Source organism: Phoca vitulina, unplaced genomic scaffold, assembly GCF_004348235.1.
Source record: "Phoca vitulina isolate PV1807 unplaced genomic scaffold, GSC_HSeal_1.0 scaffold32, whole genome shotgun sequence".
NCBI lineage: Eukaryota > Metazoa > Chordata > Mammalia > Carnivora > Phocidae > Phoca > Phoca vitulina.
In genome coordinates, this window is record NW_022589735.1 from 19,012,090 (window position 1) to 19,032,821 (window position 20,732).

Genomic DNA, 20,732 nt, shown 5'->3' on the forward strand with positions numbered 1-20,732 from the left:
TGAGCTAAGTGAAAATGAAATGAAAAATATTAAAAGATATATATATAAAGGTATGTATATTATTAAAACATAATTATTTATAGTGAGCATACTTCTGCACAGTTTTTGACATCATGTCATTGTTCCAGTATTCCCATGAAGAATGAATAGCTATTAACCAATTTCAGAATTGAGCAAAGGGCCTCGTAAGACTGACTGGCTTAGGATCAAATGGCTAGAAAGCAGCAGAGAAAGAAAGAAAGCAGTCCTATGGCTCCTAAGATAATGTTCTTAAGACCATACTACTCTGATCCTCTTTCCTATGGTTTAAATCACCAGTTTAACCTTCAGTAGAAATGGGTAAAATAACCTTATCTATTATATTTAGAGCATTAAAGCACCCAAGAAATCTAGTATTTATAAACTATTGTTTTAACCAGCTTTCAGAACTAATTCTGAATATAGTTTCTTCATAAAGAAAAACACTTATTGACCTGTTAACAGTTATATTACATGATACAATAAGGGCCAAAAAAAAAAAAAGTCCTGAAGGTACATTAAGACTCTGCAATTAAAACATGTAATTTTAAGAACAAAATACTTAAGAAAAAGCAGAACTATATAAAAGTAGATAATAAAAACCGAAAACAAAGTGCCACCCTTCGCTAGATAATGGTGTTTGCCATTAGCAATAATTAACTACCGAACTTAAAGTTGTGACTCTTCAAATACTTATTCTAAAAGAAAAATGTCAGAAGAAAAAAAACACATATAATTCATCAACACAATTTGATTTACTTGTTTCAATCTAAGATTTAAAACATATTTTAAATATGGAAGTGGCATTTAACATCTATCTTTTAATCACAGTATAATTTATACGATTTATCTGATGATCACTCTGATTTTGTACTCTTAAAAATAGTGTCTTTTAATACTCAAGACATTTCAATTCCTAAAAGAAAAATGATAAATTACTGACCAAATTTTTCTTTTGCTTCGGTAGGTTAACTGGTTCAAAAACAGAGATAGCATTTCCATAGGATGCTGCAATCTTATAAAAAGAAAAAAGAAAGAAAACTTACGGATATGTTAACTTACTTATGAATCAAAAGAGCAAAAGAAATTAATAGTACAACTTAAAATAAGCCCCCCCCCACAATTTCATTTATCATATTTGAGAATATCAGTTTTAAGAGACCACCATACCTGAGTCAGAATTCCAGTACTGTCACTTACTGAGTAACCAGCAAGTTAATCTCTCTGTACCTTAGCATCTCTATCTATATTTATAATATGCATAATACTATAAACCTAATGGAATCAGTTTGAGGATTAAAACAACATCTGTAAAGCATCTATATATAATTACCTATAAGATACATGGTAAATATTAATTCCCTTCCTCATAGAAAAAAATGTATTGTTATATTCCTTGTCAAGTGGAAATTAGATAGGACTTAATCCATTTCTAGGTTATCTGTCTTCAAAGTTGACAATTCTGTCACTGTGTATTTAGCTTTTTAAAAATAAAACTTAGATCTATTCCTTTGCGAATGCTCTAAGAAATTTATTTTTTTTCAATACTCCATTTTATCTGAGCATCTTTAAAATTTACTCTTTCAATCAATGGCTCTGTTTTATAAGGTGGCTACTATTATAGCTTGGGTGAGCCACAATGAAGAACAATGAAATATCAGAAATGAAGACTGATAGATACAAAAATGTATAAGGGATAAAAATAAGAGAATATAATCTTGAGAAGAAGGGGGTAAGGAACGAGATGTAATGGAAAAAACTTTCAATGGCTATTTTTCATTGTTCTGAGAAGTTCATAGGACATAGAGATCATCTGTACTGAGTCAGTCTAGGAAGGAGTATTTAGTTTGGGCTTTTAAGAGTGGGTCAGACTTCAAAGAGCAGTGAATATTCAATTGTAGAAAAAGGGCATAACACAAGTATTGAACACCAGTGCAAAGATTAGAAGAAGAGGCAATGTACGCCTAGAGGTGACTACCAGCTGAGATGGAACAGAGTGTCCCTTCTAACAGAATGATGTACATATGTCCAAAAAGGCAGATCTAAGCCAGGTTGTACAGGGTCTCATGCCAAGGTGAACAATTTGAACTTTCCCAAGGTAAAGGGATGCAAACAATGTTTTTAAGCAAATGAATAAGAGAAATGCAGATGAATTTTCTCATGAAAATTAATTAAGTCCTTCAGAGAAAAAAAACCAGTAATGCTAAAATACTGGATGTCTACGGTATCAAGCAGCACTTCCTTCTTAAAGGCAAACAGAAATCTCCAAGTATCATAACCTGCAAACTTTTTTCCTGATACGGCGAGAAGTCATTTATTTGTATGAATATCTGTGACACAAAGGAAATCTGCCCTTTATGAAAATGACTATAGGGGATGCCTGGGTGGCTCAGTCGTTTAAGTGTCTGCTTTCAGCTCAGGTCATAATCCCAGGGTCCTGGTATGGAGCCCTGCTATGGGTGGCCCTCTCCCTGTTCAGCAGGGAGTCTGCTTCTCCCTCTCCCTCTGCCACCCCCCCTGCTTGTGCTCTCTCTCTTTCAAATAAATAAATAAAATCTTTAGAAGAAAAAAATGACTATAAACCAAATGACCTGTTTATTTTAATCTGGACTGTCATGTAATCTAGGTTATCATGAAAACATAACTCATATTTAAAGTTATTAAATGGGATTTCCAACATAGCCAGGCCTATGTGAGTGTAGATGTTATAAGCAAGTTTTAATACAATAATGAAGATTACAGAACTATAGAGCTGGATATCAAACAAACATGAAGAGAAGGGGGTTCCGCGAAGCCTCAAGGATTTTCAACATTCCATAATAAAAATCATTTTTGTAATATAGTGAGAATTAAAGATGTGAACAAAAGAAAAGACAGATGAGAGACACTTGTAACTGTAAAGGGAAGGGACACAGGAGTAATATAGTAGTCCAAAAAACAGGTAAAGATGGTAAGAGCCAAACTCATTTTACCATAAGTACCACCAAACTAGGTACTAAGAGGTAACTTTTCAGACTGGCAGGTTCATTAGAAATGATTAGATTACGGACGCCTGAGTGGCTCAGTCGGTTAAGCATCTGCCTTCGGCTCAGGTCATGATCCCAGGGTCCTGGGATCGAGTCCCACATCGGGCTCCTTGCTCGGCAAGGAGCCTGCTTCCCCCTCTGCCTGCCTCTGTCTCTCTCTCTCTGATAAATAAATAAAATCTTAAAAAAAAAAAAAAAAAAAGATTAAATAAAAAAAAAAAAAAAAAAGATTGGGCCCATTTGATTCCTCACACAAAATGTTCCAGTGCAATCATGTAGTGCAGTAATATATTTAAATATCCAGCAAAAAATTAAGTAAATTTGCAAAGTTGAGCCCAATCCAGCTACAAGCATGCCCAGGCCTGGGACCCACGCCTCCATGGTGCTGTATGTAGATTTACACTGTGCTGCCTCCTAGCCATGACTCTACCAATTCTGCTGCTGCACAGAACTGTACTTCACTGGAGACAGAAGCACAGCCTGATTCTGTTGTTGTCGTTGCTGTTCTACTTTCAAGGTTACTTGTTACTTTACATATGCAAATAAAAGTCCAAACAAAATTTTTCATTTTTCTCATAGACTTGGAATAAATTAATCTTACAGACTTGGAATAAATTAATAAAAAACTATGCACTTTAGAAGAGCTGAACTCCATTTCAGTACAAAGTTTATCCAGAAATTACAAGGAGATACCTGTACAGAGAAAGAATGACTCTAACAAATGATTTCTCTTCAGTAGTTTATTTGCAAATAGATTGAAGGTTTATTGTCATTCCTTTTCTTCAATTTTTAAATAAGTAAGCTTTAGACCTGTTCTACGGTTAATACTTCTTTACCAGCTCACAGAAAAAGATTATGCTGTATTTTGAAATTATGTAAGAGCAGACTTCCTCACAATCTCTAAGACACATCTGAGAGAGTCAGGAATTTTGTTCTTTATGGTGCATCTTAGACAGCCAAAGAAATTTGTAGCTACATTGTCCTTGAAACAAAGCAAGCTGCAAATTCAATAGGAAATACACACTTTGGAGATTATCCTGACAAAAACCATATTCAAAACAAATCTCACATTACAAGATTACAAACCTTGCCTTGTTGCATTGAGCAGTCTACACATCCTACTTGAATATTTCCATGTTTAGCTCCTGGGATTATTTGTAATCTTTCAAAATCACTTCCCAGTATAACAATGTCACATCCAGATGCATAAGCCTAAAAAAAGGGGGGGATAAAAAAGGAAAAAATAAAATAAAAAGGATAAACTTGTCAAAGTATTTATCAGGTAGAATACTAGCATTAAATACTGTTTTAACTAAATATTATGTTTTAACAGAGCAATTTTAAATATCCCTTTTAAATAAAATCTCTAGTATTTGAGAATATTTCCTTTACCTCTGATGTTCAGTCCCATCAGCAAATTCAGTCAGTCCCATCTGCAAAATATTCACTTCTTCCACCTCCACTAAATGCTACTGCTCTTGTCTAACCCACCACCATCTCCTTCCACCACTACTATTAATAGTCTGACTGCTTCCATTCTTGCTTCCCTCTAATTCCTTTCCACACACAGTCATACAGTCATGCTTTTTTTTTTTTTTTTTTTAAGTAGACTCCACATCTAATGTGGGGCTCAAATTCATGACTCCAAGATCAAGAGTTGTATGCTCTACTGACTGAGCCAGCCAGGCACCCAGAAAAGAGTAAACTTTAAAAAATGTTTATTAAAGGGGAGCCTGGGTGGCTCAGACGGTTAAACGTCTGCCTTTGGCTCAAGTCATGATTTCAGGGTCCTGGAATCGAGCCCCACATCAGGCTCCCTGCTCAGCGGCGAGTCTGCTTCTCCCTCCCCCCATATGATCTCTCTTGCTCTCAGTCTTTCTAATATAAATAAGTATTTTTAAAAATGTTTATTAAAGCAAGTAATTTGTCCTGCTTAAACCCCCTGATAGTTTACCCATTGCACTTGGAATAAAATCAACTCCCTACCATGGTTCTATGCCCTTACTGTCCTAATTCTCCAAACTCATCTCAAGCTACTCTTTCCATCCCTCCATTGGCCCTGTCCCTACACTGCCTTTCTTTGTCCTGGGGCATATCAATCTTTTTCTACCTTACTGTGTTTTATCTACTTCTCTTCTGCCTGGTCTTTGTCTAGCTAGCTTTTTTTCAACGTTCAGGTCTTAGTTCCCAACCGTGCGCGTGCACACACACAAACATACACACTCTCTCTCTCTCATTACTTTCCATCACATTACTATTTATTCTTCTTCATAGGAGGTAACACAATTTGTAAGTATCTTGCTTATTATCCATTTTCATTATTCCAAGTTACAAAACAAAACGATAGGGTTCAAGTGTATCTTGCTCTCTGCTCTATCCTCCAATTCTAAATGAAGGGGCTTCTTTATAAATACCTATGGAATAAATGAAGTATTTAACTTCAAAAACAGCCACCATAACCAAACAAATAAAAAGGTATAGTTCAAGGCTTGTTAGCAAGCATTTTATAGCTCTTTTTGAACTTCACAATTAGCAGATCTCTTCCAACCAGAATTCTTTTTGTATCCTTTTCTCTAATTTCTTAGATCACAGGAGTTTCTTCGTGGCTGTCTTCCTGGAATTTACTTATATAGGCCACCATGAAGTATGACACTGACAATAAAACATCTATCACAAACTTTTTCCCATCCAAAAATAAGTTCAAAAAAAGTATTAGTAATTATTTACTTTCTCACCACTTTTGCACCTGCACATATACCTTAATGTAGAAAATAATAATTTATACTTCATGACCTTAATTTTTGCCAAAGCCAAAATGTTTCTGTACGTGCCAGCAAAAAGTATTTGGAAAGGTATTTGAGAGAACATACAAATAAATCTGCTCACATTACAGACAAGAAAATGAGGCCTAAAATAGGCTGACATAACTTCTTAGCGGCAGAGTGGGCTTCAGAATCTTGATCTCTTTTGATTCTTGATCTAGTGCTGTTTGTATGACACCATAAGGACTTCCCTAGTTAAGTATCCTTGCCTAGAATTTTCCAAAAAGGAATTAGGGACAATCAAGTCTGGTTTTACTGGCGTCAAATAGTGGAAAAAATTGGCTCAGTAAACAAACAAACAAAAAATCTCATGATGGTCTGCTCACCTACATAAATATCCACAGTGGGATTACAAGGCTTGTCACAAGACTATGAGCAAGAATAAATTCCAAAAACTAATTTAAGAAAAATTTTCATTTGTAATACTCTAAACATCTTAATATTTTAGAAACTGATTTTTCCCCTCAATATTAAATTCTGATAAAATACCAATAGTCACTGTATCCCAAAACATTGTGTCAAATTATAAATGTTTACAATTTAGATTTCCTACTCATTAAACAAAAAATTTTAGTTCCATTAACTGGAAAATATATATATATACATATATATATATATTTTTTAAACATGTCTTCATAACTTTGCTTTCCTTTTGCCATACCTAAAATTGTCTACCTACTTTCAGATATTGTATAGCAACTATTTTTGTCAACTACAACTCTAAATTTTCCTGAATTAAGTTCATACTAATCCTGAAGTTCCTCACAAAATTACTGTTTAATACAAGTACTAAACATCTGCAGAGTTGAGAAATGCATAGTTATCCCAGAAATAAACACAGCCCTACAGAGAGGAAGATACCAACTTATTATACAATGAACCCTTGATCATTCCAAGATTAACCCGGTTCTGAATTACCCTTGTTCTTGTGCCGCAGCTGTATTACACGAGTACGGCCTGTCATTTGACTTTCTCTCAGTGACAGTACTAAAACATACAAAGCTTTCTCTCTCTAGTTTTGGTAAACTTCAAATCAACTGAAAATGACTGATCTTATCTGGAATATCTCTCTTTCAGTCCTCACTTTTTCTCTTAGAGTTATAACTAATGGATGACAATAAACTACTATATGGGAGAAAAAAGGGATATAACCAACTGTAGTCTACACTTCATGAGCTATCATGCTAGGGGTTAGAATAAAGATCTTCTGGTATTCTTCATTACAGAGCTTAAATTTTTACAGTTTATTTGATTGTATAATTAAACACAGGATGCACTAAAGACTCAAACCATATTTGCATTACGTTCTATTTCTTAATCATTTTTAAGAATTTGTAAATGTATCTCCTTAAAAAGCCTGCTGTGTATAGGAGATGAGCTGAATAAGCTATAGTACATACCTGCAATGGAGTATCATATAGCTGTAAAAATAAGAAGGAAGCCATCTATGACTGGCATGGAGTGATTTCTACGGGATACTACTAAGTGAAAAAAAGCAAAGTACAAAAGGACATATATGTCATTTTTTTGGATAAGGGACAAGGAAAATAAGAAAACATTCATGGATCTGTTTATTACAATAAAAAACACAGGATGGATGGAACTAGGGAACAATAAAGTTGATTACCTACAAAGGTGGGTAGGATGAAGTGGAAGAGATACAGGAAAAAACGATATTTAAAAACATATTGACATAATGCATATTCAAAGACTTAAATCAATCAGAGTGGGGGAGGGTATAGTGAAACAAAGGAACTAAGTACATTTCAAATGAATACATATCCACACCAAAAGAAAGAAGGGCCAAAGGAACTAAGTAACTTATGAACACAGAATCTGACCCCATTTTTCAGTCTTGGGCAGTGAAAAGGAAAAAACTAGTCCACCTCCCATGTTTCTCCTTTACTCTGACACTACCACATCCACAACACTTGACAACAGATGTGGGGTCTTTTAACCACACCAAACAATTCTGTGACACCAACTAGGTAGCTGACAATTTAACTCAATTCTGACACCATCTACCTGAAGATAGTGTCAGATCCCACAGGTTAAGGGCTCAGTCTTAACTGAGACTGTTCTACACTTCAGATGCTAATCTCAAGTAGTGGGACCCCAGATTAATCATAACTTCATCCAACTTGGTTACAGAATCAGAGGTTCCCATGACCTCCTCTCCCTTGGATTTGATTTTTAGCTAAAACAGCTCACAAAACTCAAATACCAGTTTATTAAAAGATATGATGTAGAATACAGAAGAATAACTAGTAAAGAGACATATAGGGCGAGATCTGGGAGGGTCCCAAGCACAGGAGCTTCTGTCCCCATACAGCTGGGTGTATCACTCTCCGGCTACATGGATATGTTCACCAACCTGGAAGCTCCCAACAGCGCCATACTATTGGGATTTCATGGAAGCATCCTCACACAGCCATGATCAATTATTAACTCCATTTCCAATCCCTCTCTAGTCTCTGGAGAATGGGAAGTGGGGCTCAAAACGCCAAGCTTCTAAACTTGGCTTGATCTGTCTAGTGACCATCCCAGGAGCCATCCAGGTGCCTACCCAGATTTGCCTCATTAGAACAAAAGCTGCTCCTAATACCCTTATAACTTAGGCATTTACAAGGGTTTCAGGAGCTGTGACAGGACCCAGGGTCAAGAACCAAATATTAGGGGGCACCTGGCTGCAGAGCATGCACCTCTTGATCTCGAGGTTGTAACTTCACGCCCCACGCTGGGTACAGAGATTACTAAAAAATCTTTTAAATAATAAAAAAAGAACCAAATATTATAACAAGTTATGCTCCTAATGTTCTTATCACTTAGGAATTTTAAAGAGCTTCTGGAATTCTGTGCCAGAAACTGGGGACAGAGACCAATACATATATTTTCTATTATCTCATAGGCAGGGTGGGGAGAAGTATAAGCAAATCCTGAATGGTTTTTGTAGGTTGTTTTTTAATTACAGTGGTATGGACCATGCAATTCTGAAACGATTTTATATGTATTACAGAACTGAGCAAATGAGCCAAGGATCTCACTGTGTAAGGAAAAGGAACAAAGATATAAAATGGGGAAAGACACAACAGAGTCAAGTAAGGTTGTTACGGAATTGGAAATACTGGTATAAAATCATGTTTTCCAAAATATACATATTTCCATGTACACATGTAAATACATGTTTGTATATGTGTATGTATATGCATGCTAGCCTGCTATATGCATATACATGTGTATACGCGCTAGTTCTGTCCAATGAAAAGGCCAAGAAGCAGACATTTCAGTAGCAATGAGATCACTTAGCACCTTGATCTTGTCCTGTAACAGCATTCTCTACTAAAAGAAACCAGGGCTCCTTGAAGAAATGGCTCATTACAGCACTGGAGCAAGGTGACTACAAGTAGGGGCATAGAATACCCTGTTATACCAGGAAGAAGGTGCTTTAAAAAAAAACAGGCAAGAATCATCATCGGTGGATAGTCAATCTAGGGGAAAATGATGATGAGGATGCACGGTCTTAAAAGCCTCTCTCACACACTGCTTATTAGTTGTAAGGAGAAAAAAAAATCTGTTACACAATGGAGAAATTGGGCAACACCTTCAATGGTCATCAAAATTAACATCACTAATGATAGATATTGCGTACCTCCAAATGGGATACCTAGAGAAGGACACAACATCACCTAAGCAGAATTTTGGCCAAGACCTCGATTTGATCAGGAAGAAATATCAGACAAATGAGAAATGAGAAAAGGTTTGTTTTTTAAAAGTGGGAGAGAAGTACTATATTCTTCAAATGTCACTGTTGAAACGAATAAAGAAAAAGAGAAATGATGCTAAAGAGACACAATAACTAAATGTAATCCCATAGTCTGAATCTTGTACTGGAAGGGTTAAAAACACTATAGAGAACATTGTCATAGCAACCAATAGAACCTGAACATGGGTAATACATTAGTTAAGTTTATCAATGTAAATTTATGAAGTAGATAAGTATACTGTGATTATGTAACAGAATATTCCTCTTATCAGGAAATCAGACTATAAAGTATTTAAGGGTAAAGAATTATATCGTATATAACGTCCTCAAAGTGTTCAGAAAAAAAATTATGGAGGCACACACATGTCCAGGGAGCACAAATGATAAAGAAAATAGGAGTACATTATTGCCAATAGCCAAATCTAAGTAAAGAGAATATGAGTGTTCCTTGTACTATTTTTATTTTGTAACTTTTTCTAGGTATGAAATTTTTTTTTTTAAGATTTTTTATTTTTTATTAGAGAGAGAGTACAAGCAGGGGGAGCAGCAGGCAGAGGGAGAGGGAGAAGCAGGCTCCCCGCTCAGCAGGGAGCCCGACGTGGGGCTCGATCCCAGGACCCCAGGACCATGACCTGAGCCGAAGGCAGACGCTTAACCGTCTGAGCCACCCAGGCGCCCCTGAAATTATTTCTAAATAGTTATTTCTATATAGTTATTTCTATGTAGTAATGAAAACATCTAAAACCTAAATAATTGTTTTCAAAAATCACTTTTTTGTGCTTTCTTTCATCTTTCACTCACTATAGTCTTCCGGGCCTATTTTCTTCTCTTTGGCACTATACCACAAGCCAATACTAAGTGCTTTTCAATGGTAACCCATTTAATCCCTACAACAAATTCTGTGAAGTACTTACTATCTTCACCCCATTTTACTGCTAAGGAAAATTAGGCTTTGATAGACTGAGTAACTGGCTCAAGTCTCAGAGCCAGTAGGAGGCACAACTAAGACTGAAACCTAGTTAAAACTAGAGGGAAAGGACATGCTCTTACTTACTGTGATATGCTATCACTCAATGCCTTATAAACAAACACTGGCATGAATTTAATAATTTTTCTCTAATTTCTTCCCATAATTAAGAATGTCTTATTTGGACTATGAAGCAACCAGAACTCCCATAACCGCTGACAGGAATGTAAATTATTATGGTACAACTACTTTGGAAAGCTAAACACAGGCCCACCCAATAATCCAGCAATTCTACTTCTAAGTTTATACCCAACAGAAATGTGTTCATATGTACACTAAAACACATGAATAAGAACATTTGTAGCTATTCATAAACACCCCAAAGTAGAACCAACTCAAACATCCACCAACAATGGAATATAAAAATGAACCACAGTATAATCATACAAAAGAATACTATAAAGCAATGGTTCTCAAACTCTCTGGTGTCAGGAATTCTTTGCACTCTTAAGAAAATATTAAGGTTAACCATCCTCCCATACCCCTCCTCAAGGGCTTTAGTTTATCAGTATCAATACTTTCTCTCTTAGAAATTAAAACAGAGAAAACATAATACACCAACTGAATCAGTAATGAAAACCTCCCAACAAATAAAAGCCCGAGATCAGAGGGCTTCACCAGTGATTGCTACCAAACATCTGAAGAAGGATTAATGCCAATCTTTCTCAAGGTCTTCCAAAAAACTGAAGAGGGAATACTTTCAAACTCATTCTGCAAGGCCAGCAGAAATCTAGATAAGGGCATTACAGGAAAAGAAAATTACATGCCAATATCCCTGGCTGACATAAATACAAAAATCCTCAACAAAACACTAGCAAACCAATTTCAACAGCACATTAAAAAGATTACACACCACAGTCAAGTGGGATTCATCCCTGAGATACAAGTACAGTTCAATATAGGCATTATATGACAAGCCCACAATATGAACACCATATTCAATGGTGAAAAGCTGAAAGCTTTTCTGTAAGATCAGGAGAAAGGCAAGGATGCCCACTCTCATTACTTCTATTCAAAAGTACTAAAAGTCCTGGCCAGAGCAATTAGGCATGAAAAAAATAAAAGGCATCCAAATTGGAAAGAAACACATAAACTTTCTGTTTACATTTAACAAGATATATTGAAAACCCTAAAGACTCTACCACAAGATAAAAAATAAAAAATTAGAACAAATGAATTCAGCAAAGTTGTAGGATATGAAATTAATACACAAAAATCAGTTGCATTTCTCCATGTTAATGAATTTTTCAAAAAAGAAATTAAGAAAACAACTTACGACAGCATCAAAAAGTAAAATACTTAACAATTTTAAAAAGGTGAAAGATCTTATACACTGAAAACTATAAAATACTGATTAAAGAAATTGAAGATGACACAGATAAATGGAAAAATATCTTGTGTTCTTAGATTGGAAGAATACTGTTTAAATGTCCATACTATCCAAAGCAATCTACAGATTCAATGCAATCCCTCTCAAAATTCTAGCGGCATTTTTCACAGGAAAAAAAAAATCCCCAAATTCATATGAAACCACAAGAGACACCAAAAAGCCAAAGCAATCTTGAGCAAGAACTAAGCTCCAGCCATCACACTTCCTGATCTCAAACTATATCACAAAGCTATAGTAACCAAAACAGTATGCTATTAGCATAAAGACAGGCACATAGACAAAAAAGGCACAGAATCATGAGCTCAGACATAAACCTGTGCACATATGGTCAACTAATCTTCGACAAAGGCACCAAGAATACATAATGGGGAAAGGATAGTCTCTTTAATAAATGGTGTTGAGAAACTGCACATCCATATGCAAAAGAATAAAACTGGACCCTTATCTTACATTGTACATAAAAATCAACTCAAAATGGATCACAGACTTAAATGTAAGACTTGAAACCATAAAACTCCTAGAAGAAAACACAGAGAAAAAGCTCCTTGACATTGGTCTTAGTGATGACTTTTTTGATATGACACCAAAAGCACAAACAGCGAGTCAACCTACAGAATGGGAGAAAATTTTGCAAACCATCTCTGATAAGGAGTTAATATCCAAAGTATGTAAGGAACTCATGCAACTCAATAGCAAAAAAAAAAAAAAAAAAAAAAAATGTGATTTTTAAAAAGGTAAAGAACTTGAATAGACATTTTTCAAAAAAAAGACAGACAAGTGGCTAGTAGGTATATGAAAAAAAATTTCTTCATCACTAATCATTAGGGAAATACAAATCAAATCCAAAATGAGATATCACCTTATACCTATTAGAATGGCAATCATCAAAAAGACAAGAGATAACGTGTTGGTGAAGATGTAGACCAAAGGAAATTCTTGTGCACTCTTGTTGGGAATGTAAACTGTTATAGATGCTAGGGAAAACAGTAGGAAAGTTCCTAAAAAAAAAAATTAAAAATAGAACTACCATATGATTCAGCAATCCAACTTCTGGGTATATATCCAAAGATGATAAAATGGCTATCTCAATGAAATGCCTGCACTCCCATATTCACTGCAGCATTTATTCACAACCAGGACATGCAAACAACCTAAGTGTCCAACAACAGATGGGTGGATAAAGAAAATAGGGTATATATACACAATGGAATAGTATTCAGCCATAAAAAAAGAAAAATATCCTGACATTTGTGACAACATTGACAGCATAATGCTAAGTAAATAAAGTCAAAGAGAGAAAGACAAATACACTACATATGTATTCCACTTACATATGGAATCTAAAAACATTATACTAATAGAAACAGAGAATAGAATGGTGGTTGCCAGGGGCTGTGGGGTGGGGAAATGTGAGATTTTGGTCAAAGGGTACAAACTTTCAGTTGTAAGATAAGTAAGTTCCAGGGATCTAATGTACAGCATGGTAACTGTAGTTAACAATATTGTATTATATACTTGAAAGCTGCTCTAAGAGTAAAGCTTTAATGTTCTCACCATAACAACAACAAAACGGTAATGATGCAAAGTAAAGGGTATGTTAACTAGCCTTACTGTGATAAACATTTCGCAGCATATGCATGTATCAAATCATCACAATGTACACCTTAAATTTAAACAACAATATATGTCAATTATATCTCAATAAAGCTGGGAAAAAAGACATAAATCTATACAGATAATCCAATCTGGGTATCATTCAAAAATCACTTAAAACAGACACATCTTCTTATGCATAGTTGTAGAAGACTATTAAAATTAATTCAATCTTCTCTGTAGTTTATACAACATGATGAGGTAAAAAGCATGAAGTACACCAAGCCATCTCCCTACAAAAAAACAGGGAAAACAGCTTTAAAGTGGGCTAAGTATGTACCACTGAATTCTTTATATAATCCGTCAACCTGGTTTAAATAAAAACCTAAGAAGTAATATAATACATAGTATTTCTAAACCCAAATCTAAAACTAGTTTGACAGATTTTTCTAAAATAAATTCTCAAAATCTCCCTTCAAGGTGTCCTGACTATATTGTATAACATTATCAAAACAGTAAGAACAGCACTGATTTATCAAATAAACTACCATGCTATTTGGTACTCAAAATTAATGTGCATTTACTGATCAATGATACATTAGCTGCTTCTGTCAAGAGATCTGTAATCAGAACAATCTATTACTAGCCAATGAAAATGAAATAAATAAGTGAAAATTTTTTTATTAGGTACCTGTAATATTAGGTTTACTAATTTTGAGACTAAACAAGATGCACGGGAAGACCTGAATTCATGTATGTGCTATCAAGCATATAATCATGATTTTTTACTTGAAATTGTGACAGAAAACCTTCTCAAATATTCTAAATTTCAAAAATTACCCAAGGCTGTAACAGTTCGTATTCGAACTTGGAAGTATTGTGATGTCTGTAAAACACTTGGATTTCTTGTTTTCACTGTTCTGTTTTAACCAACCATACCAGGTAAATACTCCAAGGAATTTCTTCCTGGTATAATTCCTGGTTAAATGACTTGAATTGTAAAATGTTGTAATTAACATTTTTCTAATTTTTAAACATATAATGTTAAAATTTAGTATTGCTTCAATAATCTTAAAGGTACCTTAATACTATTTAAAACACAGTATTTTAAAATAGGCCACTTTTTAAAAAGAAGTCTGATGTACTGGTGATGACATATGAGAACCACAAAAATCTTTTTTCCAGATGTAAATAGTATCAAACTTTCCCCTCCTATATTCTCTCCACTTACAAAGACCATAAACCCCTCCAAAAAAACTAGACAACCAAAAAACCCCTTTCTATTCTCCCACCTATAAAGGTTTCCCTAGAGTGAACAAAACCAAAAGCTAAACTAAAGGATGCTTACCATGACAGAAAGAGGAGAAAGAATGCTAATTCAGCCTCCATTTCTCTACCAACAACTAGATAGCTGCAGTCAGTCTTTTGACTTCTAATCTGGGTCCCCTGGCTGTGAACACTGGGTTGTCTAATACAAAAAAAAGGGAGCCTGGAGCTCTAACATGTTCGCTCTCTCTCCTATAGCAAAGATGTTTAAATTCCAAACTAGAGACAGGAAGTCCTAAATATTAACATAGTCTATCTCTTATAAATTACCTCCCTTTCCATTTCATTTCAACACTAACTATAAAGTATGAAATGAAAAAAAATCTATTGTATATTAAAGCACATATGTCATCACTATGCACAGGAATACTAGAAAATCTAGATTCAAATTAACTGTGCCTCTTTTTAACCTATTTATCTTCCATAAACAAAATATTTTTTATTTTAAAAATAAAAGTTGTCAACAGATCAGGACCAGTTTACTCACATATTTTCACTCTAAAAATAGTAGGAAATTAACAAGGAAAAAAGACTGAGGGAAGCATTCAGGTAAAGAGAGAAAAAAAAAAGAATTTTTGCTTAGTGTACAGGAAAACCATTGCTCACCTGATATTGAGGGTAAAAAGCATAACAAGTGACTGAAAAAAGTTTAAAGGAACTTTAATAGAAGTATTTTATTTGGACTCAAATCTAAATTATTAAAGCTATTTTAAAACACAGAGACTTTTAATTATATTTCAGTAAGGCTTCTTTAACTACTATTCTTCAATTCAACCAGTATTTATGTGCCAAGGATTAGAATGAGTAAAACTTTAATTTTTATAATTGACATTTTTGAGCGGTTTACATATATTAAACAATGAACTTAGAACTTAGGACATTTTCATGTAACAACCCTATGAATAGGTACCACTTTGGCCCCATTTTACAGATGAGAAAAAAAGGAATTTAAAAGAACTTGCTCATAGATGTACAACTAACTATAAGGGATGAGGCTGGAAGTCAAATCCAAGAAATAACTATTAACAGGAGTCACCAATACCTTAATCACTGTTCTAGATGGTCATAACGAAACCATGGGAGACACAAGGCAATACTGGTTAATGACATAATGAAAGTACAAATAAAGTGCCTTGACAGCATGAGAGACATGGTCACTGCCTACTAGAAGTTCTCATACTAATAGGGAAGTCAAAATATTTCATGCCAGCTTAAGCAGTAAAAGTGTTATCTAATACTTAGACAAACAAATTGTATTAGTAAGTACATATTTTAAAATCTAGAACCCATGAGAGCTGGCATTCAATTTCATTTCAATTTAAAACCTGTCAGACTTCCTTTGGAAAACAGGATCTCATTTCTTTTAATCTTTCAAAACAAGAACAGGTAAGTTATCAGCAAACATGAGAAGGGAGGAATTGCAAACACAGGATGTCTTCACAAAAGGCATGAAGTACCAGGAGGAATAAAATCATTCTTCAAAGGGGTCTCCAAGAGGAAGATCTCCTATCCCTCCCTCAAGTCAAACTGAAATCTAGAGATTTTTTTTTTAGTCTGTACATACCATCTACCATTAATGTTTGCCATCTTCCTATCAAAGAAGTCAAAAATCAGAAGAGATTAAAAAAAGAATTCGAGGAGTAAACAATAAATAGATATGCTTTTTAACATAAAAAACCAGGCAATTTCAAGAGAGATAAATTTAAGATGTATATGGTGTCGAGGAAACTAAAGGCAAGAAACTTGTTTTGTAATAGAACTAGCAACTTAATGTTAAAGTGCCAAGGATGGGGGGCGCCTGGGTGGCTCAGTCGGTTAAGCGTCTGCCTTCGGCTCAGGTCATGACCCCAGGGTCCTGGGATCGAGCCCCGCATTGGGCTCCCCGCTCTCCGGGAAGCCTGCTTCTCCCTCTCCCACTCCCCCTGCTTGTGTTCCCTCTCTCGCTGTCTCTCTGTCAAATAAATAAAATCTTAGAAAAAAAAAAAAGTGCCAAGTTTGGATTGGGTACAAAGTAAGAAGATGATTGTTAATCCTTAAACTACCACCCAAATTAGAGAACTAGGATCTCTTTATACTAAAGAAATGAAAATTTTACTTTACTAGAATCCTTCCTCAGATCTGGGAGAAATTTGCAGTAGGCTTGGTAGATGATTCACGTCTGGTCTATGGAGGGCACCTGGGTGGCGCAATCAGTTAAGGGTCCAACTCTTGGTTTTGGCTCCGGGTGGAGAGACTGAGCCCCACCGCCCCCACCCCCTAGCTCTGCGCTCGGGGCGGAGTCTGCTTAAGACTCTCGCTCCCTCTCCTTATGCCCCTCCCCCCTGCACGCGCAGCTCTCTCCCGTGCTCGCTCGCGCGCTCTCTCTCTCTCTGATAGGTAGGTAAATCTTAAAAAAAAAAAAAATCTGGTCAATGGAAATAGATTTAAAAATAAGGTCGTAGAAGAAGCAACATTATGGTGTACAATAACCACATATAGTCTCTGGTATATTAGCTCATCTCTTCTTTAAAATAACATGGAGGCATTCACCAAGGTTTTATATACACTTAGAGGGGTCATCTAAGTGTATAAATAGGCCAGTATATTGTATGTACTTTGAAGTTCACACTATGGCATAGATTCCGAAAGCCTTCTTAGAAAAAGTTGTTGGAATTTACACTGGAGAAAGCACTCATAACTTCAGGAGATATTACCATCCTATAATCCCGCACTAGGAAAACCCCCTTAGGATGCTGCTTATTTCTTCCATTTCTTCCATCTTTAATGGCAAGAACAGAGAGCAATGTCCAGCTACAGGGAGTTTGCAGTAGCTCACTGAGGCCCTCAGACTTCACTCTTCCCCTGAGTATTCAGGCTAGATTAACATTTAGCATCAGAATCTCAAAATTGCTAGTGTCAGATGCAAGCTAAGGTGTGTATGAATCTCTCCAGAGTGGAGGTACAGGCGCTCTCTGAGAGCGAAATAGTTGTCACAGATCTAAAAGCACAATTCAGGTATGGAATTCCTATACCATGTTGAATAACTACTATTATTTAATCTAAGATTTATTCTGACTGACAAAGACCACAAAATAATTCGTAAGTAAAAGAGAAGAAAACCTGGGGGATCTGTTAAGCTGTTTACTTTGTTTCACTTGCTTACATAAAATTAAGTTTTACTTTTAATCATAACTAAGAGATAACAACACAAGTTGCAGCAAATATCCTCAGCATTATAAATATGTTTAGACAAAGGGACTCAAAGGCCAGTGGGGGTGGCGGGCACCGGGGCCGGTACTTACTTACAGTTTGAAATTATTATATTATATATATATTAAATTATTATTATTATAAAAACTATAGTTAAAGCAGAAAATGCCACTACACTGCTAAGTAGCCAGAAGTCTGGGGCCTTCTTCCCAATGAAAAACGAGCGACATTCAGTAAATCTTAACCTGGAACTACCACTCCACACCAGAGGAGTTTTATTGAAAAACTGTAATGCAACTTTTAGTAATTAACGTGAGCAATCTAAAATAAACAAAAAGTTTCCCAGGATTTCTAAACTGTTACATATGGAATTCAAAGGACGACAGGAGTGAATTACTTATGAAAAATATTTTTTCCTTTTTTCCAAAGTTATTCCTCGGTGAATATGAAGAAAAGTAAATGAAAACACTGTTTTCACTGTATTACTCAGCGCTAGATATTGATAGCAAACAATCAGTAATTGTTTTAAGACACCCACTTTGTTTTAATTACAAAGATACTTGATCTTAAATTAGTATAAAGAAATTAAACCAATCCCAACTATTTCTAAATTTGACAACTTAAGCCTACGAAAAGCCCCCACACACATTACAACAATTATTTCTGGGTAAACGATTTTGATAAACCATCCCAGTCCAAGGACGTCAGACTAGAAACTTTAAAAATCCTACAAAACATTCTAACTTCCGACTCAGTGCCTCGATGACGAACATGTTTCTACCTCCTTCGCTCTCAAAAGCAAGGTCCGCCCGGTCCTAGGGGCGGGGACCCTCGTGGGGGACCTGCGGACCCCAGTGCGGGCGACCAGGCGTTCTTGGCCTCGGCCCCGTGATTCGTGATTCTGGGCCGATCCCGGCTGACTCAGGGGCGCGGACCCGCCACGGGCGACGCGGGAGCCTCCCTCCACTCACCGTGAAGCGCTGGTCGCCAACGCTGCCCACGGAGAAGCAGTGGTCGCCAGGGTTCACAGCCCCGGTCAGCACCTGGTGCAGGTTCATGTCTGCGCCTTAGTCCAGCAACGGACGCCGCGTCCGGCTCATGCCCAGGGTCAGCTGCCGCTTCCCTCCCTCCTTCCCTCAGGGGCGGCGGCCGCTCTTGGGCGGCGACGGCGGCAGCGACAGGCGCCAGGAGCCGGAGCCGCTCCGCTGGGGCCCGCAGTTCATCCCGAGCCCTGGCGGGCAAGGCCCGGAGGGGGCGGGCCGCGGAGAGGGCGCAGCGCTGCGCTCCGCCGCGCACCTGTCACAGCCCGCGGGGGCCCAGGTGAAGCTCCGCGTAGACTCAAGGGCCGAGACCCCAGGCCGACTGCCCGGAGGAGGGCCGCGCAGTCCACACACTTCTTCTCGGCTCGGGGTGGCTGGCCCAGACCGAGCCCCAGTGGCGCAGGCAGCACGCGCTCGCCTTCCCCGCCTGACCTGTCCCTTCCCGGCTCCGGTGCCCGCCACCCCCACTGGCCTTTGCCGCTCACTACGCGTCGCTAGGTCCCCGCAAACGAAATATCGCGAGACTTCCCGCGGCGAAGAGGGGTACTGCGGTAAAGGACTCACTTTTTTACCACAGTTTACAGATCAGCAAGTGGATAAGAAAACGCCTCGTCTAGTCAGATGCTGGCCAATCCCGAGCTCCAGTCCACCTAGGGCCCCGCCCACTACCGAGGACAGCCAATCGCTTTGAGGCTGGTGAGTGAGTCTGTGGGTTTGAGTGCTGCACGGAAGGACCCCAGCAGAAACACAATGAGTCTAGAATGAGGTAGGAGTAGTCGCATTATGCTTTAGGGTAGGGCTTAATGCGTCGGGCCAGAAAGCTTGAAAGGAAGAAATGCATTATAAATGGAGGTGCAATGTCCTCCGTCCTGGTAGAGACTACAAGTCCCAACAAGCACCGCTCCCCCAGGCGGCCCTTGGGGACTCCAAATAGATGCGACCCTTCTAGGGTCTCTGTGCCGGCGTGATAGTTTCTCCAGCCTTACGCGTCCTTCCGACTCGCTACACAGGGAATTTTGAAAGACTTAAATACTCGACAAGTGTTAAAATGAAGTGTTTTCACCTCAGTTGTCCTGAACATAGGTTTTGAAGTAGTGCTGATCATAATACTGCACCAGCCCTACGTTGAGCGTTTGTTTCGGGGAAGAAAAAAAAAACCCTAAGGATTCCAAAATGATTAGTGTCACAGTTACAACTGCTAGATACTCTCAGTGTATTTGGACACAAGTTTTGTGTTATTATTGATAAATACGTTTATATGTTTCCTTCCCTATATTTTATACGGACGGTCCTCCTCCCTAGCGCAGTGACTGTTCCACTGTAGGTGTTGAATAAATGCGAAACGGATGAATGTAAATAAGGAACTCTCCACCTGAAAAAAGTAGTTTGTTAAAAATAGCTAAATTGATTTTTATATACTTTTCTTGTGGTTAAAAAAAAAAACACCTTCACACCAATACTTGGATGGGAGGAGTATTAATTGTATCCTTTACCAAAATTTTTTGCAATGTACATTTACTTTATTTTGCAATAAAAAG

General features: G+C 37.1%; 1 protein-coding gene across 5 annotated transcripts in view; it reads right to left on the reverse strand.

The window, feature by feature from the left end:
- Positions 1-19,733, reverse strand: part of DMXL1 (Dmx like 1) — a 131,462-nt gene extending 111,729 nt beyond the window's left edge. For 2 of the 5 annotated variants that reach the window (XM_032425410.1, XM_032425413.1), the window contains exons 1-3: positions 19,126-19,732; positions 4,131-4,256; positions 962-1,033 (exon numbers count right to left, since the gene is read on the reverse strand). In XM_032425410.1, the coding sequence (XP_032281301.1) occupies positions 962-1,033; positions 4,131-4,256; positions 19,126-19,212 (285 nt within the window). In that variant the 5' untranslated portion in view covers positions 19,213-19,732. Of the gene's footprint in view, positions 1-961; positions 1,034-4,130; positions 4,257-19,125 lie in introns of all 5 variants that reach the window. The other 3 variants (XM_032425414.1, XM_032425411.1, XM_032425415.1) reach the window with 2 other exon arrangements.
- Positions 19,734-20,732: the final 999 nt, after the last annotated feature.